General features: G+C 42.1%; 1 protein-coding gene across 6 annotated transcripts in view; it reads right to left on the bottom strand.

Moving 5' to 3' along the window:
• PIK3R4 (phosphoinositide-3-kinase regulatory subunit 4) overlaps window positions 1-26,360 on the bottom strand; it is a 40,397-nt gene extending 14,037 nt beyond the window's left edge. Inside the window, exons 1-14 of one of the 6 annotated variants that reach the window (XR_006279281.1) lie at window positions 26,108-26,262; window positions 23,838-24,619; window positions 21,662-21,795; window positions 20,943-21,525; window positions 16,878-17,012; window positions 13,945-14,166; window positions 12,658-12,831; window positions 11,285-11,430; window positions 9,473-9,676; window positions 8,330-8,531; window positions 6,056-6,249; window positions 4,621-4,831; window positions 1,122-1,287; window positions 102-266 (exon numbers count right to left, since the gene is read on the bottom strand). Coding sequence is in view for 5 of the 6 variants with exons in the window: in XM_043508938.1 (XP_043364873.1) it covers window positions 102-266; window positions 1,122-1,287; window positions 4,621-4,831; window positions 6,056-6,249; window positions 8,330-8,531; window positions 9,473-9,676; window positions 11,285-11,430; window positions 12,658-12,831; window positions 13,945-14,166; window positions 16,878-17,012; window positions 20,943-21,525; window positions 21,662-21,795; window positions 23,838-24,576 (3,275 nt within the window). In the remaining variant the exon portion in view is untranslated. Of the gene's footprint in view, window positions 1-101; window positions 267-1,121; window positions 1,288-4,620; window positions 4,832-6,055; window positions 6,250-8,329; window positions 8,532-9,472; window positions 9,677-11,284; window positions 11,431-12,657; window positions 12,832-13,944; window positions 14,167-16,877; window positions 17,013-20,942; window positions 21,526-21,661; window positions 21,796-23,837; window positions 24,639-26,057 lie in introns of all 6 variants that reach the window. The other 5 variants (XM_038389607.2, XM_043508938.1, XM_043508939.1 and 2 more) reach the window with 5 other exon arrangements.
• Between the last annotated feature and the right edge of the window lie 601 nt (window positions 26,361-26,961).

Here is a 26,961-nt window from a genome sequence, read left to right as displayed (position 1 = left end):
AGCATTCTTTACCCAAGAGGGAGGGAATTACTGTTAAGTGCATGCTAGTACCTTATAGTACATGAATTGTCCAGTATTAAACAGACACTGTTGACATGTACCTGCTTTGTATTGGATGAATTTTAGGAGATTTCGGAAGCTTTGATGCTTCAATCCCAAGAAGCTGGATCCCACCATTATCTGAAGCTACAGCCAGGTAGTGTGAGCCTTGGCAAAAAGTGAGTGTCTTGACACTTCCTCCAATCCGAGAATATGTCAAAATTGATCTAAAAGCGGGGAGGAGAAGAGATAGGAAACAGTTTCAAGTAGTGGCCCAGTGTCTTAGCAGGCTCAAAAAACAATTTAATATAATTTCACCTCTCCCACCATCTTAAAACAACAACTTTACATTAACACAATATTAAGGTTGCACAGTTAAGTGCTCCAAAATCACAAAATGTCAAAGTCTAAGTTGCCCGCATAACCTTAATTCTTCCCCTTTGTGATATGTATTATGATACTCTTCAATTTTATGATCATTCTGTGCTACAGATACAGAATAATAAAACCCCTCAATCTTACATACATATATGTAGCTTTTTTTACAATATCTTAATGTGTCTATGAACATACTCTAATTTCATTATCATAATGGTCCTGTGCATCTTTACTGACTTCATTTCTTTTTAATGTATTAACAGAACTTCTTTTCTCTGTAAGGTATGCTTTTCAATAAATTATGTACCATGCATTTTCTCTTCAACCAACAGTACAAACTTCCTGAAGTGCATTTCAGGGCATGAGGCAGTTAACTATGAATTTAGCTGTAAACGTAGGTGATCTTAAGGTATCAGCACAAGTACATATTTCACCTATCTATCAGAAGGATTTGCAATTACTTTGCCTATGTAATATTCCCCTTGTAGTTTCAATTAGATAGAAGAGAACAAAGATTCCTAGAAAATGAAGCATAAAATGTTATAGTTGCACACTTACATGTTCCATTTGAACATTTATGATCTGCAGTATACTGTAGGAGTGGTTCAAGCTTAACTCAGAATGTATTTAAATATTTTTGGTTTTAAAAAAAAAAAACAAAAACAAAAAACACACCCTACATATTCCAAGAAATTTTAAGTTACCTGGTCGTAGTGGTTTTTCCTTCCATTTTTTGGCTGTTCCAGATTTTCACCGTGCCATCATTAGAGCATGTGGCAAAAATGGAATGTTCATCCGAGACTCGAATACGGTTCACTGCAGACTTGTGTTCATGAAGGTGAGCAACTAACAGCCCTTTAGGACGCCACCCTATAGAAACAGCAATAGGAAATCAACCCCAAAACCTACCCCAAAGGAAATATGAAAATTCCCATCCCCATCCAAGTGATAAATTGTGATAGATTGCAGGCACATACAACACTAAAAAGATAGTAAGCAGACTGCACATCAACACACCAGATTTAGGTACAGTTTACTGGTGCCAAAGAGAATGTTTTTAGGAGACCCAAAAGCAAGAGCAGTATTATTTTATTTATTTTACACATATTCAAATATATAGTCATTGGGACTGGTCTGTGATGCTGGACCCAAAGGATTCTAGCGTGGGATTCCATACAATAGAAGCACATAGATGGGATTTAAAATATTTTGTGGGTCAACAACCTCTTCTCTCAAACCACTGCCTCCCTCCCCATTTAATTCATGAGAGCTGTGTTTAAAAACGTTGAATAATTACGGGCTTTCAGAGCTCGGAGATCTAAACTGATGCTATTCCCCTGGCATTTAGAACAGCAGCAATGTGGAGTGCTATTCTCACATTGTCATTACTTGGCACAGTGGAATAGAGGAAATGGCTGCAACTTCTGACAACAATGCTCGTAAGCTGTTCTGTTGAGACCCTGCTCCAATAAAGCAAAGTGAAATATTCCCAAGCCCACTGGGGACAGGATGCTTTGCAAGGAAGCAAAGAGACAAAAGAAAGTGGCTTACAGGCAACTCTAAAATTGATAGTGGGGCTGCTGCCAGCAGGAAGCTTGAAGAAGGAATAACTGACTGTTAACACCAGTAGCTTAAAGCACATTAAAGGGACTAACCCAACCCTGTTTCTATCAGGGGTTAATGCATCCTTCCTGCCTCTGATCTTAGAAACAGCAGTACCCTGCCCTCTTGCTTCCAGTCACGTGTGGGCTGGGTTCCTGCTGCCTGGACTCAGCAGGATGGAGGGTTGATAGAATCACACACACCCCGCCCCTTATCATTGCTAGAACCTAGCAGGAGGGATTTAACAGGAATCCTTATCATCAGCAACAGCATCTCTGTGTGAGTAGTTATTGCTATCTCCTCCTGCCTAACTATCATTATTAGCCCCTCCCAAATGTGGCTGGCAATCAGGAAGCAAGAGCAGTTTCCATAAAACTGAGAAGTACCGTAGATCTAAAAACTAAACTGGGACTTTTTAAAAACAAAACACAGATTCAGAGTCATCACTAATAGGTTTTAGCCATATACCAAATTACAGGGGAAGGGTATAATTAAAGCAACCCAGATTCTAAAATAAAGCAAATCTACCAGAGTTTGGAGGACTGGAAGGGGAGTATTTTCTTTCAGAGATGTGACCTATGCATTTAATAACGTTACATAGAGGCAGTCAAAGCATAAGAATATTGTAAAGCTATTAACCCACAACTGTTACACAAATCCCATTCTCCAGTTGGCAGCGAGGAGCTGATTTGCATAATGATATTATTCCTCAATAACTATAAAGTATGCAAATTACAATACTGCAATTGGCAACTGTCCTCAGAATGCCATAAGAGAAATTGGGCCATGTTGCACATCCTATTAATTTAGCCTAAGCAACCTGAACTTCTGGGACTAACTGATTTAAGAGTTGTTTGATCTTGCAGCCTTCATGTTGTATTAACACTAGGTTTTCTGCACTATTTAGATATTTGATAAAATGCATGACAACTCTTCTAAAGCCATCTGAAACCCAGTAAAATCCTTCAAAAAACAGGGGGGTGGGGGGAAAGATATCAGAGCTTCAATTCAAGCACTCTTTTCCTGAATGAATGCAATTCATCATGTAAATATTAGTTTCTTCTCAAAAACAGTTAACCAAAAGTATCTGGATCAACCTCTTGAATACTTCTGTTGTGAATCTTTCTTTGAAACAAACAACGTTGTTTGGTGCACTTGATCACTCCGAGAGGAACAGCTCAGCTGTATCCTGGGATGCATTATGCATTTCACAGGTCACACAATTCTCTTCAAATGAAAAATGTATGGCTGCACAGACAATATTTCTCTCAAAGGAGAAATCAATATATATCAGTCAAGATCACCAAGATTTAAATACAATTTGGTGTCTCATATCTTGGTAAAATACCATTGCTGTTACCATTTTATATAGCAATATAAGAACAGTGGACAGACGTTAAATCTTTTACTTACAAGGCACAAGAGAAAAAAAATCAAAATACCCCTAACCAAACTTGAGTATAATATTTAAATTGTTGTAAAATTTTAGCTCCATTGTTTAGGTTTCCAAAGGTTTAACACATAAAAGCTTTCCAAAAATAGAGTGAAATTGTTAAATTACCTAATCAACTCGTTGGGCAAGGACTGTACCTTCTATACATTTATATACTGCCTAGAACAATGGAGCCCTGATCTGGATTGGGGCCTTTGGTCACTAACACCACACAAATAAATAAAATGTTATCGCTAATATGGCAATGGACATATCCAAATTATGCTAAAATAGTAGAGTCATTAGGGAGACTAACAGAGTAAGTAGGCCACTTATTTTATGAATTCAGTCAATTGGCCACGGTTTCTCCAGCAGAGAGATTACCACTGTAACCATGCTTTGGAAAAAAAAAAAAAAAAATCATGTTTTGTCCTGTGAACCTCACCACAGCACAGGGTCTAACCTGAGACAAAGCTAAAATTTTAGTAGTTCCAAGACATTGTTGAACTGTAGATTTAGAAATTAAAATCACTGTTTTATCTGCTGCATCAGTGTCAGTCAGTCAGTCTCCTTATGCAATAGGATGTCCTTTAAAAATAAAAATCACATGCTGCAATAAAATTAACTGCGTCCTCAGTACAGATAGCCTCACTCAAAATGCTAAGCTAACCCTCTCTCCATGTTATAGGTGAACTGAAAAGCTTGCTGATCAGAGTTCAATCTCTTTCCTAGCAACGGTTACTGACAAATTAACTACACTGATGGACAACTGCATTCTCTGTACTGCTTGAAGTACTAGCAAGGTCATCTGTGATTACAAGAGAACAACTGATGACTAAGTCTTGGCAGGTAGATGAAGAAACTGATTTTAAATGACCATTTATAATTTGCATGTCTACAGGTTCAGTGACATGAAATATAAAAATGGTTTCCCTTTTTAAAATTTTTAAAAATAAGGCTTTTTAGGTGACCTTTAGGGAAAAGATTCTGTTTTGACAGTGGAAATATTAAGAAGGAACCAGTACAGATCAGCTTCTTAAAATCACAAGATTTCCTAACCCAGTAATTTCCTGTGTTCCTAGCATTTCAAAATTTTCCCTTATGATGAATGTAATTTGATCCAAGAGATTTTATCTGTGATCTAATGACACCTTGGTCCTGATCTTTACCTGTAGGAGGTGGTTTGCTCTCCCATTCAGCATTCTCCATCATCTGTTTGGCCATTCTTTCTGCATTGCACTGTTCTCGCTTCTGTTGGACTAACTGCTGAAGTTCAGTTTTGCAAGTAGTGATGCGTAATTGGTACGTGGAAGGTGAAGCTGTACTGCTTAAAACCTGTATGGTTGGTTTCCTGGTTTGGACAACTGTTCCATCAGTTGCCTGTATGCCATTAACAATTTAAAAAAATGTTCACAGGTAAATCAGTTATGTGATTAGCATGTCACACTGACGAGAGCATGGAAGAATCATTTAGCCTTTAATTTGTTAGTGATGAGTAGAGACACACATTCAAAATTAAGAATTCAATATTTGTACAAGTGAGCAACCTGAATGCAGACACACAATTCGCCACAAGCCAAACTGCAACCACGTTAAATGAAAGGGTTCCAAAGCCACCATAGAGAGTGGAGTCAATGTCTTGATTGCATAACAACTTTAAATACAAATTACTATTCAAAACATAGCACACAATTGTCTATTCACTGTATACATTTTTGTGAAGAAAATATTTACTAATATTTCTTCAAGCAACTGTTGCAGGAGCAGTTACTGCAAATATACCTGTAGTTAGTATTGCCAACAGAGTGACAAATTAGCTAACAATTATTTGTTTACATAAAACCAAAATGTTGACAAACTCCCATCAGAGTTCCAGAATTAATGTCACAGCTAGTTAGTAAGGCCCTAATGATGGCACATTTAGTCAGTAAGGCCCTAATCCTGCATGGTGACCCATCCAGGCCGCCCCTAACACCCATACCAATTTTGGAAATCCTACAAACACATGCTCCAGAATACAAATCAATCTAATGAGGGACGGGAAAAGTTTTCCCTATGAATAAGTTATTCCATCCATGTTTACGGCAGGATTTCTTGCACCTTCCTCTGCATCTGGTACTGACCACTACTGGGTACAGCATTCTGTACTGTAGACAGACCACTGCTATGATCTGGTATGGTAACTGCTGCGTTCCACTGAAGTCACAGACAAAACGGGTTCACCCAAAGGGAGATTACAGGGCCTAAATTCTTGAATTCTCAAAGAGCTTCCAAGAGCTTTATTGCCAGCAAAATTTACTTAATGCATTGGTTAGTCTTCCCACAACACATCCCTTAGAGAAAAATATATATTCACTTGTAGGATCACGCTGTTCATAGAACTAACCTTGATTTTTCCTATTTTTTTAAAAACTTTAAGCCCCAATATTCTGTTGAACAAAAGAGCCAAAAGAACAAAAACACTACATAAAATGGCTAAAAAAAAAAAATCCCTCTTTATACTGGTCCCAACACTGTTCAGTGAGTAGATATTAGTGTTTGCTGCTATTTAAATATTCATATTAGATTTAAAAAAATGCAAAAAAGTGAGGTCTTCAGAAATACCTGTGGAGAGGATGACAAATTGGCACAGATGCCAGCAGCAGACTCGGAACGAAGAGGTTTTCCAGTCTGAGCTGCTTCTTGATCAGAACTTTGCCCTTTAGGTATTGGCTGGGAGATGTTAGAAGGTTCCAAAGACCCAAACATACTTTTCCATTCTTCATTTACATTTGCTTCTTGTTTTATATTTTTTCTAGCTATAAGGAACAGACCAAAAGAGAAAGGGTTAACATAAGATTTAATTCATTACAACAATCATTCAAATTGGTCATGACATTAGCATGACATTAAGTGTAACCCAAAAAATGCCCTAATAAATCTGCATGTATTACATTTATCAAAGAAAAATGCATTACTGGGTTATTTAAATCAGCTGGTAGGGATGTTAGAAGAAAGAAACCGATTTAGACACCTAATAACTGGAAAATTCCAATTTAGTATTAGAAGAGCTTTATTAAATAAACATAATATTCTATTTACATATTCTTAATCCTAAAGCTGACCCATTCAGATAACTCATACAAATCACAGGGAATTTCTTTTTTTTTTTTTAAACGTAGAAGGGATGTAGATCAAGCCATAAATAATGATGTTCTTCCTATGAAAGTTAATCCAGTACTGGCACAGGAGAGAGACTAGTTCAGTGGTTCTTAACCTGGGGTACGTGTATGCCTGGGGGTACACAGAAGTCTTTCAGGGAGTACATCATCTAGTTTTACAAGAAGCTACATAAAAAGCACCAGCGAAGTCAGTACTAACTAAAATTTCATACAATGACTTGTTTATACTGCTCTATATACTCTAAACTGAAATGTAAATACAATATTTATTTATTATATGGTAAAAATGAGAAAATAAGCAATTTTTCAATAATAGTGTGCTGTGACACTTTTGTAATCTTATGTCTGATTTTGTAAGCAAGTACTGTAATTTTTGAAGTCAGGGAGTATGCAAGACAGATCAGACTCCTGTAAGGGGTTCAGTAGTCTGGAAAGGTTGAGAGCCACTGGACTAGTCTATCATATGACACTAGGCAGATAACTGCTGGCATAAAATACTATTACTTTTCCAGCAAAGTAGCAACCACCTTCTGATGGCTCAAGAATGCCTATTGTAATTAAGAAATTTATTTTGAAAATTCCTTTTTGGGTCACTTAAAACTAAAAAAGAGGTAGAAACATGCGGCAAATTAAACCCAGACTAAACCAATGCATAAAGACTAAAGGCCAGATGCCTAATATTAATCAGTTTAAGGGAGAGAATTTATTAAAAGCATTCACGCCGCATATTAACTTGTAAACCTTTTCTACGACTGACTCCACAGTAGCCAAAATTTGTGCTTATGCTTCCTCCCACCCAAATTTATGAATATATTATACATTTTTTATAATATACCACAGGGAGTTGACAGGCATTGTGCTTTTAAATGTGAAAGTCAGAAAACTTGAGATTCCAAAGGTGCAATAAAAATGCAGGCATGTGTGAGAGAGAGGGGAGCTGAAGTGTTTGCTGCAGGGCCTGTTGCAGCTTGGGGGATTTGTAGCAAGCAGAGTTCCAGGTGAAAAACAGACACAAGTAAGAGGAGTGGCGGGAAGCCTGCAGCAACAGGGAGGAGTTGCCCACAGATGGGGGCATGATAGAGTTGGAAGAATGGGAAAGAAATGGAAGCAATAGAAGGCAGCAAGGTGTTGGGGTAGGTGTTTGGATGGGGGAGATGAACAGTGTTGATGCAGAGAGCGATTGATGAGACGTACCAAAAAACACTCCTAGAAACAACTCCTTGCCCCAGAGTTCCACCCTTTAAAATACCTCAGACAAGTGGCCAAGATATTCAGAGTGAAAAAAACGGGCCATCCCACTAAGGGGGAGCAGGGGGAAGAAAAGTGATGAAAACAATGTCATCTGTGACACTGAAAACCTCACCATTTATTTTTAATACAAACACTACTGATAGTCCATCTCACTTCACACAACCTTTGCTCATTGCTGCCCCAAACAGAGATGTACATAGTTAAATCCAGTTAGTTAGAAGTGAAAGACTTCACAGCCTATTACTAATCCAGTGGAGCTAGCCAGTCCCCCAGTTTCTGATATTTCAAGTGACACTCCTGTTTAGTGAAGTTGTGCTGGCTTTATTACTTCTATCACTGAGTCCAGTGTTATTGCCAACAATTGTTTAAGCTGAAATACTCAGAACGTTTACTGAATATGTTCAAGAGTCAACTGCACGACCCTCCTGAAAATAAAACAAAGAGAGAAAACATGAGATAAACCAACCACGTTTGTCATCAGGCTCCTGCTTTGTTTTAACAAGATCAACTTGTCTTCCAGTTATTCCCAGAGCTGCCAAGTCAATAACCCCTTTTTGAGTGCTGTCATGCAGGTGGCTCTGGTCCACGATATTGGCCTTGGCTTTATTGGATTTTAACATAAAGTCTTTTAGTGCTAACAGTTTGTCTTCTTCCTCCTCAGTCATACCCTACAACAAAATACATGGAGATAATTTTAAACAGAACTTCCATCAAGATATGTAGATACAGAAGTGGGATACATTATTGGTCCTTAATGAAGGGAGAGAGCTCAAGAACTCAAGACAGACTTCCATCATTTCAAACACATTTTGGGGAAGTTGCTACATTGTAAGGACAGTATTTTGCGCCCCACTACCACCACAAGTTTGGATAGGGAGAAGGGATAGAAAACTGTTAAAGGACGAAACTACTAACTGATATATCTGGCTTGTTTGCCTAGCACCAGGGATTTGAAGTCAGTGCACACTAGGAAAGAACTGACATAGGCTGAGTCTTCTCTACAGTTTCCATCTCCGCAGATGGGAGGTTCTCAAGGCCAGCCATTTCCATAAGAGGATTACAGTGCTCCATCATTAGCAAGTCTCCCCCCCCAGTTATCTGCCTGGAGACACAAGAAAGGAAATGGGCCCAAGTATCCCACAGCTCAGCTGCTTTAGCGGCTGGGAGGAAAGGGATTTAAAAAAGGACTTTATGCTCCTTCTCCATTCAGTACTGTAGAGCCAGCCTACTTTACCCCATGTCTTCTCTCTGGTCAGGTGGAGCAGCACACCTCTGGGGCCTTGGAGTGATTATGTCCTCTTTGTAAAGCTCTTTCCCTCCTCCTTTTACACATGCAAGCCTCTAAACACCATAGCTCCCTCCTACTCTAGCCTGGTTGTCTCTCTGTGGCAGACCTTTTTTAAAATGCCTCATTACCTTCTCATTCTGCAAACTCAAGCACTGAAATCAATGGGACTGTTTGAGTAGTTTTTTGTATGATCAGAACTTTGGATTGTGAGCTCCTTGGGACAGGGACTGTATCTACCTGTATGCTTGTACAAAACCTATCACACCAGGGCCTCACACCTAACTGACATGTACTACTGCAGTACAAATAAAGAATAATTACTTGGGAAAGTAGCTTCTTTAGCAGCTGTGCTATGGCTGGGTCCTCAGGCGGAGGACAATCAGGGAGAGCACCATTCCTTTTCTTCTGACGCATATGAAGATGTCTGAAAAGACTTGCAATGTCCTTTGATCTTAAAGCATAATCAAATATGGAACGGCTTACTGGCTCTTTAAGGACACTCAACAGGACTATTTCTTTATCTATCTGAAATTCAGAAAAAGGGAACAATCAACAAGGAAGGTATCATATCTGCAGAAATACAAGACTAGTCCAATAGCTTTTGGCTATCAGCTCACCTTTTCAATAGTTCACCTTGTTAAAAGATCCAACAACAGATATTTGGGCCACTTAGAGGAAAGAGACGCATTATTCCCTGAAAATGCTAACAATCCTTCAGAGGAAGAGATTGGTTTTATTTTTAAGAACATGTTTTCAGTTCTTCCTGATGGGCTTACTTTCAAACTAGTACTGTAAAAATTTTACCCTAGTATTTCCTAATCATTACATACACCCCTACTAAGCAAGAGAAGTTAATTCTCAATCCTGCTCAGAGGCGATGCATTGGGGTGGGGGGGGGAAATGCGAGATCACATAAATTGGAATACTTTTTCCTCAAAATCCAGAAAAGAATCTATCACAGGAGGAACAAATTGCGATGTCGTCTGTCTGGTTATAAGAAAAACTACTTTTAAAAAGAAAAAGTATTTTTATATATTTAAATCTTACTTAATTTCATACATTTTTGTAGTTACCCTTTCATGAGTCGTAGATGTCTATTACAGCATAAAATTATTTCTATGTATTATAATGTAACAGGAAGTGAAAGATTATAAATCAGAGTACTTCTCATTTGAAGATGTAGACAACATAAAACTTCTTTAAAAAGGCATTGCTTAAAATAATATTTTAGCAATGAGTTTCTTTACAGTGTTATCACCATAGTTTATTAAAACAAAAAATGTTAAGAATCAAATTGTATTTTCAGAATATATGTTGTAATTACATTTGGATTTCTCTTTGCTCAGACAATTGAGGCAAGCATTCAAAAAGAAACCTACAGTATTGTGCAAAAAGGTGTGCCACTGCACACCATTTGGGCAGGAAATTATTGCAAACCGGATGATCTGCAATTGCTTCGTCCTGCAAAGTGCTGACTACACTGGCCCTGATCTAGCACAGCACTTAAGCATGTGAGTACTCCCACTGAAGTCAGAAGTGCATTGATAACTAGCTAGCTGGAGTCAACAGGATTACTACTGTACTTAAAGTTAAGCAAAGAAGACATCCTTTTCTGGATCAAGGCCAGAATGCTCAGCGTCTTGCCAGACTGAGACCCAAGTGCATGTAGCTATATGCACACAATAGACCTTGCTTGTACTTTTGCACATGAATCATTGGTCTCAAAAAAAATTACCTATAGCAGTTTTTATGGCCAGTTTATAATCACTTTCAGGTTCCTATGAACTAGCACAATGTTACAATATCTTGGTTGCAAACGCTGCCGGGAAATGCTTTGTTCAAAAATGATTCTATCGATTTTAGATGTTGTAAAAACTTCTATTATTTGGATGAAACTTAAAGTGGTATTGTCCTTTACAAAAAAGAAGTTTCATGTTCACTACATTGCCAGTCTATCAACAGCTGCTACAAGAGGTCAGAAAACTGAACTGCTCCTAACTGAGCATCTGATTAGTTTCCTAATCTGAAAATTGAATTGAAGCTTTTAAAATTTTTAAAACCAGACATTATTGCAAAGACTATCTAAATTTATGAAGATACAGTATGCATTCATGTCAGTATGTGAACGATTACCTGTATTATCGGCTGAGTGATAAAAGGATGGAGATAAGGCATTAGCTTGCAATAGACATCAGCAATATTTAAATGTTGTGCTACCACAGTGATAAATCCTACTGCACCATAACGTATCCAAAGGTTTGGATGACATAGGAAGGGCGCTGGAAAAAAAAATTAATGTTAAAATGTATCATTTCAAATCTGTTTTTCCAACTGAAGAGACAGGACTGTCCTGTATTTGCCAGACAAGGGATCCTCATTTTCCCTCCCCAAGTTCAGTCCCTCCTCCTCCAAAGTACCAAAGATTTCACAGATGGGGCCTGAAGTCAATGAGCTTCAGAACAGGCACTCGCGGCCAAATCCTCAAAGGTATTTAGGCACCTAACACCTAACTGATTTCAACTTAGGTGCCTAAATAGCTTTGAGGATCGAGGCCCTCACTAAGGACCAACATCCTATGCTGGAAGAGCACTGATGACAGACTTGAGAAGGGAGCCAGCTCCAGAGTAATTGAGGGGAAATAAATGAAAAAAATTGGGGGAAATTATCCACACACTCTTAAAAATAAGATGGGGGATCATCATCACAATCATTTGGGAAGTATGAGCCTCTGAGTCATGTAACCTAGTCCCCTGAATCATGGCAGGGCAGACAGTCATCTCTAAAGTTTCCCCAAATTTCAGTTACAGCATTAAATATTTCTAATGATTGTGCAAATCTAACTATTATAAATTTCAAATTATTCTATAACCTTCTTTGGCAGTTTATTCCCTTGTATAATCCAGTTTTTACTAAATATTTCACATAAGTGTTCTTTGCCGTAGCCAACACATGTTATTTCTTATTTAATCATCTCACATTTCTGAAACTGACAGGTAAAGTTTCAGGCTGGTAAATTTATGTAAGCAGAAAGTGAGCCTTGACCTTAATTTTGGCAGCGCTTCTACTTGAAGTATTGATTAAAAACAGAAAGTCTTAATCCAAGTGAATCTGAATTTTAATAGAAATCTTATGCCCTAATATCCACTTCAGATTATTTGTTATATCAAAATAGTTATTTTAGAATTCTAAGCAACTTGTTATTGCATTAGCAACAGCTTAGTAAAAGTTAGGAAAATAATTCCAACCAGAACCTAAAGAAATTTGAAGTAGGGTCATATAATGGATAACTAAGATAACAGTTGCATCCGATGTAGTAAGCTGTAGCTCACGAAAGCTTATGCTCAAATAAATTTGTTAGTCTCTAAGGTGCCACAAGTACTCCTTTTCTTTTTGAGAATACAGACTAACATGGCTGCTACTCTGAAACCTAAGATAACAGTGAAACTTTACAGAATAAAGATTTTCTATAGAAAAACCAAGATATTTTCAGCAGTTTTTAAACTTACCTATATCACAAGCAAATTCATAGATGTGTGGTTTCTGCAACAGCCCTAACTGGCACATACAGGTAAGGGCATTGAGAGCCTTAAAAATGACAAATTCTTCAGCATCACTGAGACCTTGCTGAAGTAGAGGTTTTAAAATTGATGAGCTTTGCCAGCCAACGTAAGCAGCAACACCTAAAACCCATAAAGAAAAAAAGTGTTATTGTAATGGGCAAGGTAACCCCCCAAAAAGCTAAGACAGAAGGGTAACACACGCTATATATAAAGGCAGTTCACATCTTCCTGAAAGTGATTAAATCATTTGGAGGAGGGAGGAGAAGGGGTGGGGGAGACCACCACAGATTCAAACACAAAACTGATAAGCCAATAGCCCATGCTATATTTGCAAAAGGCAAAGGCAAAACTCACAATAACTTCAATGGTGCAACATCAGGGCCATACTGAACCTCCACAAATCAAGAAAGCTGAAATGTTTCATATTTCAGGCTACTCTCCTCCATCAGTGTTTACAGTTGGAAGCCAAAAGAGACTTGTGCCCTTAAAATTATTTAGGCTCTTAAACACATACCTAAGCACCTAACTTCAGTTACTATTTTTGAACATTTGGGCCTGTGTGTATAACAAAGTTGGCAATAACTTTGTTAATGTATGAAAAGACTAAATAACTTAACTGTTAACAAAGAACCAATTTTGTTTTGCTATGAGAGATTTTTATGCCACTCAGAAAAGTTTAATATAATTTTAGCCCCCTGGTACAGCAAACACTTATGTACATGCTTAAATTTAAGAACATGAATAATCCAATTGAAGTGAATGGAATTATTCATGCAAATAAAGTTCTGTATCTGCTTAACCCAATTTTTTGGGGGAGGGAGCTAACAGTTTTGACTAATTCAAATACAATACTTTTTAAAAAGAAACAAAAACAGCATTTACAGTTAAATTCATTATAAATTTTAATCTAAAAGTGCAACTGCACAAATTTTCAAATTTGTTTTACAGAGCCTTGACCTCACCTAAATCAATTTTTTTTTTAAATCAAGAGATTTAAAAGCTCTTGATTTAAATCACTCCATCCTGCTACCAAGAAGGAGAGGAGGGGGAAGAAAAAAAAAAAAAAAACGACATGCATGAGCATTAAATTGCTTGCCTCTATGTCAGAGTTACTAAAATCTCCACAGGAGAAGCCCTCTTCTATGACTGTAAAAATCTCTAAGAACCTGCAGCAGTGTATTCAATTAATTGATTACATCTAAGCATGTTTCAGCCAAGAAACCGAGTACCTACCAACTATGCTGTCAAAGAAAGCTCCCCGAAGATGCCAGTCATTCTTATCATTCAGGAAGGTGATCATATGAGATAGGAGGACATCATTGGCTTTTTGACGTCCAAAGAAGACACAGAGACGTGTTATTCCATTTTCCATTAGTGTCTGTTTCACAATGTTTTCTGGGTCACTCAGCAGAGTAACAACTTTCTGCTGGACCATTTCATGCAAAGCCTGAAGCTCTGCAAGAAAGACAATAGAAAATTGAGTCAACATGAAACAAAACATATGCATTTGTCAGCCACCATTAAATGAATTAAAATAATATGCAATCCTGAAGTACAGCTGACTCAGTAAGCCAGTAATGCAACAGAATGACTAGGATTCTGAAGCCATGCTTACAAATGGATTCAGACTCAGGCTCTGAATTGATAGAACTGGGGAAGCCATAGAAGTGTATATCACTGATATGAATAAAAACATACCCCAAACAATCTAGTCTGTGCTTCCATTGAGGTGACCCACTCATCGCACTTATAGCTGAAGTAAAGGATGCAGAGAAGCATTAAAATGAGTCAATTAGAGTATGTCTACACAGACAAAAAAACCCCCGCAGTTGGCCTGTGCCAGCCGACTCGGCCTCGCGGGACTCGGGTTGTGGGGCTGTTTCATTGCTCTGTGTTTTTCCAGACTCAGGCTGAAGTGCAGGCTCTAGGACTATGACAGGTGGAAGAGTCTCAGAGCTTGGGCTCCAGGCCAAGCCCAGAAGTCTACACGGCAATGAAACAGCCCTGCGAGCCCGAGTAGGCTGGCATGGGCTGTGTGGACATACCCTTAGAGACAATGATTCAACAGTGAACAAAAAATGCTTTGTGGCAACAGAGTAATTGAAAATTCACTTGCTCATTAGTATCTTCATTTCCTAAACTGATGGCAGAGTTGAGGTTGTGTATTTTTAAAAATCTAGACGGATTATCCCTATTAGGAATATAGAGATAAATAAGCAGCGTCGAAAAAAATCAGAGATTTCCAGTTTCATTAAATAAGTGAGCAATTATCCCCAAGCTACTAAGTGTGCTCTAAAATGGTAAACCATGATAAACATTCATTGCCAAGTCACGTGCTTGGGTATTTCTAGTCCATGGTTTAAATAAAAGTGTAATTTTACAAAGAATTTCTTAACTATTAGATGGAACTTGATAATATAGGGCCAAGCCCCAAGAGATAACGAGTAAGGCCTGGTCTATACTGGGGGGGTGGGAATTGATCTAAGATATGCAACTTCAGCTATGAGAATAGCGTAGCTGAAGTCGACACATCTTAGATCAAATTAGAATCACTTACTTTGCGTCCTCATGGCGCGGGATCGACGGCCGCCGCTTCCCCATCGACTCTGCTTCTACCTCTCGCCCTGGTGGAGTTCCAGAGTCGACAGCAGAGCGATCGGGGATCGATTTATCATGTCTACACTAGACGTGATAAATCGATCCCCGATAGATCGATCACTGCCCGCCGATCCAGCAGCCTTAGACTATGATTTGGTTGCAGAAGTCACCATTACTTCCAGTGACCTATGTGACTTCAGCCTGCGATGGTAAGGAGCTGCAGGGTCCCCTACCACCCCGGGTGAACACTGCAGCCCGGGAAGCGGCAGGTTTGTATAATTTTTAGTGGTGCCCAGAACGAGTCCAAGTCCTGCTCCCCCCCCCACACTTGCCTTGTAAGCCGATATATATTTTTTTAAATAATGTAAAAATGTGAGAGCTCTGGGGTGGGATGAGGGGCTTGGAAGGGGCTCGGGCAGAGGGGTGAGGTGAGGAGTTTGGGCTGCGGGGTGGGGCCAGGGATGAGAGGTTCAGGGTGTAGGAGAGGGCTCAGGGCTGGGACTGTGGGCTCTGGGGTGGGGTGGGGCCAGGCAGGCTGCCGCTGGCTGGGGCCAGAGAGGAGGACTCCTGCAGCCCTCTCCCTCCTCCCCCCCCCCCGACAGCACACTCACCTTGCACCACTGTGACTCCTCGTGCTCCTAGGGCCCCTCTCAGGTCCAGGAAGCCTCCTCGCCTCCCCTGTGATGGGTGCGGCGGCAGGGCTGCCATTACATGTGCGCATCTTCCTACTGCTGCCCCTCACTGTAGCCTCACTAGGGAATGGGGCTGCCCCTTGCCCTGAGTGAGGCAGGGGCGGTGACTGTGGGCAGGGTGGCCACCTGTGCTGGTGCAGGGTCCAGCCGGAAAAGGGAAGGATCCGAGGCGGAAGAGCAGGGGCAGGGTCAGCCTGCCCCAGCACTAGTGGTTGGGAGGCGCTACGATCCAGCGGCAGCAGTTGATGCCAGGAGCCAGCAGAGCAAAGTGCAGCATGGAGCTGCAGGGAGCACCCGCCTGCTGCCCAGGGCACAGACAGGGACACTCGGGGGAGGCATGCGGGGATGGCACAGGGGGGAGAGCCGGTCTCAAAAATTGGTTGAGTGGGCCCCTGTGCCCTGAATATTGCTGGAGCACGGGGCCATAAAACTTGCCAGCCCTGCCTGCAGCTCCAGCGTGCCGGGGAACCCCCTCAGCTCCTGGCTGACATGGGAGGCGAGGGCACCCTACAGCTCAAGGCCCCACAGGCTGCGGGGGACCCCCAGAGCTGCAGGAGGCAGGGGTATCCTGCAGCCCCCAGCTGCTGCAGGCAGCTCCTAGCCCCTGCACAACTGCCCCGCTTGTGGCGGTGTGGGAACCCCACAGATCTCCATTTCGTCACTGATTTTTTTTTTTATTAAGAGTCATGGACAGGTCATGGCTTCCGTGAATTTTTGTTTTTTGCCCGTGACCTGTCTGAGTTTTACTAAAAATATCTGTGACAAAATCTTGGCCTTAATAATGAGCACCCAGAATTGAAATCAACAGAAAATGTAAAAACTCAGCACATCAGGCTTTGACCCATAAGTAAGCAACCCATATATAAGTTACATTACCTGTGTCATAGTTTTCACTGGGATGTGACACTTCATCCATTTCTTCACTGGTCGGCTCATTTTCCATGTTCAGATTTTTCAGCTGTACTAATTCCAGAAATCTCAGAGCCGTTTCTGCTAACAGTGCTATGTTTTCTGTAATGATAAACATTTACCACCATAATTTTTTTTCATTTTAAACTGTGTAAATCTGGTACTTGCAGATGGAAAGAATTATTACTACTGACAAGAACCAGACACTGTGGGCAAATGCAGTACTACATGCTCTGTCAACACCAGTGGTCTCAAACGTTTTTACTGGTGACCCCTTTCACATAGCAAGCCTCTTGTGTGCGACCTCCCTTTTAAATTAAAAGCTTTTTTACATATTTAACACCATTATAAATGCTGGAGGCAAAGTGGGGTTTGGGATGGAGGCTGACAGCTCGCAACCCCCCATTTAATAACCTCATAACCCTCTGAGGAGTCCCGAACCCCAGTTTGAGAACCCCTGGTCAACACAATGTGACCTGGTACATTCCTGCAATTATAGCTCCAGTAAAACTGGCAGGTGAATCAAACTGTGTGGTACTTTAATGATCTGAGAAGTTGGAGAAGAAGTGGAGAAGTTAAAATGAAACCAGGTTCATTGATAACATAAAGTGGAACTATTTTTACAGAAGCAACAAGCTAATGGACTAGCCCAACAGGTCACCTAACCTCAGGCTAATGATTTATAACCTGATAGAATTAAATGCCATTAAATTCAAATTAACCAACAGGATAGTAAGAGCTTTCATCACAACAAATTTGTTCAGAACATGAATGTTTGTGGTTACCCTAGGGCAAAACGCAAACCTTTGTAGAATGTCTAGACTAGCATTTACTATCAGGTTGGTTAACTCAAGTTAACTGACAATCAGTTAACTCACCTTTAAAAACAAGACCACAAAGCCTGGGTATGGCAGAAGTGTGAAGCAGGTCCTGCTCACCCACCCAGATTCAGCCTGACTGTTGGGATAAGTACTGAAAACTTCCCTTGTTACCATTCCTGCCTCTCTGGGGAAAGAGGGGTTCCCAGTTGCTGCCTCTAGTGTTTCCAAAGGTAGTTGTTGCCTTTTTGCCACTCTGGGGTTGGGGGGCCTTGCCTCTCCTGCCACAAGGAGCCCTGTGCTGTAGTGCTCCTAGGGCCTCAGTCCAGCTCTGGCAAAGGAATACTGACTTTACCAATATGCCACATTCTACAAGCTGCTTTATTAGAAAACATTATATGGTTTTGCACGTACAACTGAAATAGAACAGTAGTTTCTACCAAAAAGTTATTTCACCTAAAGTAGTGAGCACTGATAGTGCTGCTGACAAACTTTTACACTTAAAAGCATGAAACTCCCACTAAAATCAATAGCAGCTTCATTTATAAACATAAGAACGGTCATACTGGATGAGACCAAAGATCCATCTTGCCCAGGATCCTGTCTTTTGGCAGTGGCCAATGCCAGGTGCCCCAGAAGGAATTAACAGAATACGTAATCATCAACTGATCCATCCCGTTGCCCATTCCCAGCTTCTGGCAAACAGAAGTTAGGGATACCATCTCTGCCCATCCTGTCTAATAGCCATTGATGGACCTATCCTCCATGAATTTATCTAGTTCTTTTTTTGAACCCTGTTATAGTGTTGGCCTTCACAACATCCTCTGGCACAGTTCCACAGGTTGACTTTGCGTTGTGTGAAGAAATACTTCCTTTTGTTTGTTTTAAACTTGCTGCCTATTAATTTCATTTGGTGACTCCTAGTTCTTGTGTTAAGAGAAGGAGTAAACAACACTTCCTTATTTACTTTCTCCACACCAGTCATTATTTTATAGATTGTTCTCATATCCCCCCCTTAGTTGTCTCTTTTACCAGCTGAAAAGTCCCAATCTTATTATTCTCTCCTCGCATGGAAGCTGTTCTATACCCCTAATCATTCTGTTGCCCTTTTCTGAACCTTTTCGAATTCCAATATAATCTTTTTTGAAATGGGGCAACCACATCTGCATGCAGTATTCAAGATGTGGGCGTACCATGGATTTATATAGATGCAATATGATATTTTCTGTCTTATTATCTACCCCTTTCTTAATAATTCCCAACATTATTAGCTTTTTTGACTGCCTCTGCACATTGAGTGGATGTTTTCAAAGATCTCTCTCCTGAGCAGTAACAGCTAATTTAGATCCCTCATTTTATATGTACAGTTGGGATTGGTTTTCAATGTGCATTACTTTGCATTTATCGACACTGAACTGCCATTTTGTTGCCTAGTCATTCAGTTTTCTGAGATCCCTTTGTAGCTCTTCACAGTCTGCTTTGGACTTAACTATCTCGAGTAGTTCTGTTTCATCTGCAAATTTTGCCACCTCACTCTTTATCCCTTTTTCCAGATCTTTTACGAATATATTGAACAGTACTAGTCCCATTACAGACCCCTGGAGGACACCATTATTTACCACTCTCCATTCTGAAAACTGATCATTTATTCCTACCCTTTGTTTTCTATCTTAACCGGTTATCAGTCCATGAGAGGACCTTCCCTTTATCCCATGACAGCTTATTGCTTAAGAGCCTTTGGTGAAGGTCCATGTCAAAGGCTTTCTGAAAATCTAAGTATACTATACCCACTGGATCCCCTTGTCCATGTTTGTTGATTCCTTCAAAGAATTTTAGTAGTTAGGTAAGGCATGATTTCCCTTTATAAAAACCACGGTGACTCTTCCCCAATAAATTATGTTCATCTACATGTCTGACAATTCTGTTCTTTACTAGAGTTTCAACCAGCTTGCCTGGTACTGAAGTCAGGCTTACTGGCCTGTAATTACCAAGCTCACCTCTGGAGCCCTTTTTAAAAATTGGCATCACAATAGCTATCCTCCAGTCATTTGATATAGAAGCTGATTTAAATGACAGGTTACAAACCACAGTTAGTAGTTCTGAAGGAACTCAAATGTGAAATTGCAGAACGCTTGGGTGAATACCATCTGGTTCTGGTGACTTATTATTGTTTAATTTATTAATTTGTTCCAAAACCTCTTCTAATGAATGTGGGCCAGTTCCTCAGATTTGTCACCTAATAACAGCAGCTCAGGTTTGAGAATCTCCCTCACATCAGCCATGAAGACCGAAGCAAAGAATTCATTTAGTTTCTCCACAATGGCCTTCTCGTCCTTGAGTACTCCTTTAGTATTGCCATCATCCAGTTGCCCCACTGGTTGTTTAGCAGGCTTCCTGCTTCTGATACACTTAAAGAATTTTTTTGCTATTTTTTGAGTCTTTGGCTAGTTGTTCTTCAAATTCTTTTTTGGCCTTCCTATTTATATTTTTACACTTCACTTGCCAGAGTTTATACTCCTTTCTATTTTCCTCACTAGGATTTAACTTCCTTTTTAAAGGATGCCTTTTTGCCTCTCACTGCTTCTTTTACTTTATTGGTTAGCCACAGTGGCACTTTTTTGGTTCTCTTACTATGTTTTTTAATTTGGGAGTATACATTTAAAGTTGAGCCTCTATTATGGTATCTTTTAGAAGTTTCCATGCAGCTTGCAGGGATTTCAATTTTGGCACTGTACTTTCTAATTTTTATTTAGTTAACTTCCTCATTTTTGTGTAGTTCCCCTTTCTGAAATTAAATGCTACCGTGTTAGCTTGCTGTGGTGTTTTCCTCACCACAGGGATGTTAAATTTAAATTATATTATGGTCCCTATTACCAAGTGGTTCAACTATATTCACCTCTTGGACCAGATCCTTTGCTCCACTTAGGACTAAATCAAGAATTGCCTCTCCTCTTGTGGGTTCCAGGACTAGCTACTCCATGAAGCAGTCATTTAAGGTGTCAAGAAACTTTATCTCTGCATCCCGTCCTGAGGCGACATGTACCCAGTCAATATGGAGATAATAATAATGGAGGATTTCAACTGAGTTTTTTAAATTTATAGCCTCTCTAATCATCCTGAGCATTTCACATGACAGCATGAGGCCTAAAGCTTTCAAGACAAGGGAAAATATATGAGTGGGGATCAAGAAAAACTGAAGGCATTTCCCTCTTACCAGCATATGCCAGTCTGACAATAGTGGCTTCATCTTGGGCTAAATGTGCTATGCCTGGCAAAATGTATTCTGGGTAAATATTGATATCATTGCGTGGCACCTCCTTGACAAGAGCAAGAACTTTAGTCAGTGTCCTCACAGCTTCTGCCCTCACCCTGGGCACAGAGTCGTTGCTGAAATGCAATAGATAAGGCATAATACGATCCAGCAGAATCTCCACACTTAATCTTGGTGCTAAATGCAGAATCAGTTCCAAAGCAGCCAGTTTGGAATCACAGTATTTGAGAGTCTGTAAACAGGAAGTTATCACAGACACTAAAACAACTAGCCCATTCTCTTTTGTCTCTCCCTCTGCTTTCTCTGTTCGGTCATGTCCACAGAGATTGTGAATAATATTGTCCAGATCTTTACGTATGACAAGTGTACGCTCATCTGCTGATAGGAATGTTTCCTTGGCAAACTGAGCCATGTAAGGCTGGAGAAAGGTGTAAAATATTTCAGGAAATGCATTGTTACGTTGTTGTTTTAAGTAATCATCTGCTCCTAAACGTTTATCTGGCTCACAGTGGATCATCTGAGTGACCTGCAGGGAGGCAGGGGTGGAGGGGAGTGGGAGAAAAAATTATAAGGTTTAGAAATGAATGACAAGTTATCCCCAAACCAGTCAAAACCAAAAGCAGAATAAATAAGATGGCTTTATAGAATGCAGTGTTATTTACCAGTTCTCTGATACTGCGATCTTCAATTTTGTTCAGGACTTGGTCAGGGGAGAAAAGACCGTTTCTATAGGCCAAAAGCTGAGATAAGTCAAACAGTGGTACACCTTCTGTGAAGAGCTCTGCTATTACACAGCCTGAAAAATATCAAATATGGTGTCTGAGCATTACAAAATAGATACTACCTCTTTGTTGTCAATGCAAAAACAAAAATAAGTTTTACACAATTCAACTGAATAAAAAAATCTAAAGGGATAAAAGGTTGTGTCCAAAGAGCTATTTTAATTTCTCAGTATCAAGAAAAACCCCACAATTGCTTTCAAACTTGATTCCTACATTCTAAGTCTTAGAAGTATATTTAAAGAGTACAAAGTCTTAGAAGTATATTTCAACAGGTTGGTAGCATTAGGCAACATAAGGTACTTGCATTCTTCAGCTGGCAGGTGCTTGAAGCAAAACCAGAAAAGGAAACCACATCACTGTCATGTGGCAGAGTAACTAACCAACCAACCAAGAAAGCACAGAGTAACCAGCCCTCCTCAGAAAGTGACTGAAGGAGCTCTGCTTCTGTGATGATGCTCAGTGATGGTGTTTGTCAACTATGGGTATGTCTACACTGCAATTAGACACCAGTGTCTGGCCTGTGCCAGCAGACTTGGGCTCACCAGGCTCAGGCTGTTTAATTGTGGTGTAGACGTCCAGGCTCGGGCTGGGGCCAGGCTCTAAGATCCTCTGAGACAGGAGGATCTCCCAGCTTGAGCTGTAGCCAGAGCTGGAATGCCTACACCAGTGTTAAATAATCCGGCAGCCTGAACCCTGCGAGCCCAAGTCAGCTGGCACAGGCCAGACACTGGTGTCTAATTGCAATGTAGACCTACAGCTTTACTTGTTTTAGATATTTTGAGCAGTAACATTAAGATTGGGACAGAAACCACCCAGGATTGCCAAATAAACACAATTATTAGGTCACGTTGAGTACAAAGAACTACAAAAGTATTCTTTTCAAAGACTTGAATACCAATCCTGCAATCTGATCCACTTGAGCAGAATCCCACTAGAGCAGAGGTGGGCAAATTACAGCCCACAGACTCATCTGACCCACAAGACCCTCCTGCCCAGCCCCTGAGCTCCTGGCCCAGAAGACTAGCCCCCGGCCCCTCCCCTGCTGTTACCTCTCCCCCACAGCCTCAGCTCACTGCACCGCTGGCGCAATGCTCTGGGCAGCGGGGCTGCAAGCTCTTGCTGGGCAGTGCAGCTGCAGAGCCGCGGCTTGACCTGGTGCTCTGTGCTGTGCAGTGGTGTGGCTGGCTCCAGCCAGGCGGCACAGCTGCCTGTCCTGGTGCTCTGGGCGGCGCGGGTGTCATGTCGCCAGCCACCGGTACTACAGGCAGCATGGTAAGGAGGCACGGGGGGGTTGGATAGAGGACAGGTGAGTTCGGGGTGGTGGGGGGCATGGATAGGAATCAGGGCAGTCAGAGGGCGGGAAATGGGGGGCAGGCAGGAAGGAGAGGAGGGGTTGGATGGGGCAGCGGGGGGCAGTCAGGGAACAGGGAAGGATGGATGGGGCAGAGATCCCAGGGGGGCCATCAGGGGGCAAGAAGCAGGGAGGGAACGGGGGTAGAATGGGGGGCAGGGGTCGGGCCACACCTGGCTGTTTGGGGAGGCACAGCCTCCCCTAAGCGGCCCTCCATATAATTTCAGAAACCCAATGTGGCCCTTAGGCCAAAAAGTTTGCTCACGCCTGCACTAGAGTCAATAAGGCTTGGCAGATGTCTGCCCATGTGGATCACACTGCAGGATTAGGGCCATAGATTTTAAATTCAGATCCCTAGTTACGCAAAAAAAGAAAAACGAACAGAGACCAAACCTTTCCAGGTGGCCTCTCTAGATCATAGCTGAAGCACATTAGCATGGCAGTTTGCAGTTCGACTGCTCAGATACATCACCATTGTATCAGAGTGCCTTTGTAAGGTTTTACATCACACAAAAATATATAGATTTTGTACACTACTTATCCTGTGAATAGAGGGCTCTGGGGTCAACACTAAGAAGTTGGGGTGGGGGGGTTTGTTTTGTTTCCCCCCAAATCTCCCTAAGTTCTTTAAGCTTCTTATTATAAAAAAAACCTCTATCCAGTTGATGCAAAACTGTAAGTCATGTATAGTTCTCGGATAATCACCCCAAATACCTGCAGAAAAGATATCCATTGCACGTTTCAATTCTCCTCTGGTTCGCTGATTGCTGTTTGCCAAGTCTACCAGTGGCATTGAAGGATCTTTCATATTCTCCAACTCTGTAGAAAACATACTACCATCAACAAAGCGCTCAGGGGCAATATAACAAGTCCTTCTACGCGATGTGTCAAAGAAATAATTGAAGTCAGCAGGATTGTCCTCAGGAAGATAAGTTGGTTTAAAACTGGCAAAGTCAGTTAGAAGCACCCAGTTCCAGCTAGTCACCATAATGTTTTCAGTTTTGATGTCCCCATGACGGACTCCAGACTTGTGTGCTTGGTCCACAGCAGTCAAGATCTGGAAAGCTATCCACCTCTTTTCAATGTTATTTAGGAATGGCCTAGTACTGATTCGATCATAAAGGTTGTCCCGCACATACTGTCGGAAGAGCATAGCTGCTTTTTCAGACAAAGTGGCCTTCTGAAAGGGAAGACAGTTCTGGGCAGAATGTAGCCTTATCTTTAACTCCTCTAGCTCTTGCTTGTAGCTAGTTAGTGGTAAAGTTGGATCCTGAATTGCAAACACCTTCACAACCACCAGGCCTTCCCTGTGCTTGGCCCGAGCAACTTTAAAAAACCGAGTACTCCCCAGGCTTTTGTCATATTCAAAGTCATGGATGTCTGAGAAATAGCTGTCAACAGATAGGATCTGAGACGGGGCAATGCCGGCCAGCTGATTCCCCATGATGGCACCTCTTGTTGTAGGAGTCAGCACTTCACAACTGCACCTAGAAAACAATTCAAATACTATCTCATATTTTTATAGTGTCTTTCATCTAAAAGTATCCAAATATTATTTACAAAAAGATAGAGACATGCAGAAATCATTTCAAATGACACACAAATACAGCCATTTCTGCTCTGGAGTGGAATGTGGCAACTACTTAATAGCTCCTAGGACTGAAAGCTGTTCCTTGCCTTTTTATTAATAGTTCATACTCCTGCAGTACTGTACTTATTTAAAAAAATGTTTTCTTTGTGCATTTCCCAAGATTTCTGAGAAACACTTAATACAACAGCTCCAACCTCATTGCTCCCATCGATGAGCTCAGGATTTGGCCTTTCCTTGTGCAATGAAACCATAGTTTGGTTGACAGCTATGCAGGACCAAGTTCTGCCCTAGCATAGCAAGTGCATCTCCCACTGAAGTAAAAAACCACTTATTCCAGGAGCAAATTTGGTCCAGACTCTCCAGGAACAGTACTGGCAACTGCACTGATGTATCTGGAAAGCCCTAGGGTTTCAAGGGAGCAGCATTCCTATCCACATCCTACTGCTACTCCCTCAGTCAGTGAATTAGAGATTAATCTATAAAAGGAAGCTTCAGCCTTTGGGACATTTGCAACAAGCCAGGCACAGAGAATAAGAGAACAAAGGGAGCCCATTGAAACATTCCTGGCCAATCCCGCCTGAAGAAGCAGGGCTGGAATGTGTGCCAGACTAGGACTAGTCTACAGTGGCAATGTTAAAGGACTGCCGCAGCAGCAGCGCTTTAAAATGGCTTGTATAGTCGCAGCAGAGCGCTGGGAGAGAGCTCTCCCAGTGCTCTAAAAAAACCCACCTCCACAAGGGGCGTGGCTCCCAGTGCCGGTGCACTGTGTACACTGGCACTTTACAGCGTTGCAACTTTCGTGCTCAGGGGTGTGAAAAAACACCCCTCTGAGCACAGTAAGTTTCAGCGCTGTAAAGCGCCAGTGTGGACAAGCCCTAAACAAGGTTTAGTGTGTCTGTTAGATTTGATTTCTAGAGTCCCCTCCTGCCCCTCACCCTGTGCTCAGATCAGGCATGACCTGCACTCCTCTCCCATGCGACAACCGCCACTCACCCCACCCAACTTTCACCTGATCCCCTCCCCAATACTCTCTTCTGGCAGCAACCCCCTCTTCCTCCCCCCCCCCATATCTGAGCCAGCGCCTACCTGACCCCACTCTGGCAGAATCCCCACCCCACCCAGCTCCCACCCGACCCCCTCCCCAACGCCACCCCCTGTGGCAACATCCCCACAAAGCTCCTCATCACCCTGCTCTCATCTGATTTCCCTCCCCAATACTCCCTGCCCCCCGTGGCAGCATCACCACCCACACTGTTGCCTTCATTGCTGCTGCCGCCGCCGCCGCCGCTCCCCCCCCCCCGAAACACATCATCATCCCCCCCCCCCCGCGGTACCTAGAGCAGAAACCCGCGAAAACACCAACCGACCCCTCCCCGTCACTCACCCGGGGGCCGCCCCACGCCGGGCCTGAGGGGACCCGGGAGCCCCCGGCTGCGGGGTGGAGGGGGCCGGGGCGCCTCTGGGGAACCTCTCAGCTACGCGGAACCGGCAACCATGACGCGGGGCGGCGCTGTGACCTCACATCCGGCTGGGCGGGGCCCCGGGCCCCGTCACCGCCCCTCAGGCCTGCGGGGGCTCCGGCTACAGGGAGCCGCGTCAGGCTGCAGCCCCCAGCCAGAGCCCCGCCCCCGGCCAGCGAGAGCAAACCCCGCCCCCCCCCAACGCGCACGCGCACGCCAATCTCCCCCTCTGGCTTAGGCGGCGGGATTCGCCCCTTCCCTGACCCCCTGGGAAAGCCGGGGCTGCTGGCAGCTCGCCCGCCCTGGCCCCGCTGTGGGGGTGGTTCTGAAAGCCCCGGCTCCTGGAGTCCTGTGATGAGGGAAGGCTCTCCGCTTTCATTGCGAGAAGGGGTCTGGCCCTGGGGCGGCTGAGACAAGCTGGGGCGGGTGACCCTTGAAGGCTCAAAAGTCAGACACCAAGTTACTTGTTTCACTCATGTTTTGTTTCTTGGTTTAAATCTCGTTATTTTGGCGCTTGAGTGTGAAGAGTGTGAAGAGCGGGGAGAGAAGATCATGCTAAAGTGTAAGATACTGTTCGGCCCCTAGGTTTCACACACTGTGCCTGATTTCAGCTCGCCTCAGCCCATAGCTGCCAGAGCAGTAAAACAGTGACCTCATCTGGTGTCTCAGGTTTCAGAGTAGCAGCCGTGTTAGTCTGTATTCGCAAAAAGAAAAGGAGGACTTGTGGCACCTTAGAGACTAACAAATTTATCTGAGCATAAGCTTTCGTGAGCTACAG

This window comes from Dermochelys coriacea, chromosome 2, assembly GCF_009764565.3.
Source record: "Dermochelys coriacea isolate rDerCor1 chromosome 2, rDerCor1.pri.v4, whole genome shotgun sequence".
Classification (NCBI taxonomy): Eukaryota; Metazoa; Chordata; order Testudines; family Dermochelyidae; genus Dermochelys; species Dermochelys coriacea.
The sequence above is the reverse complement of the archived record's forward strand: the minus strand, read 5'-3'. Positions and strand labels throughout refer to the sequence as shown.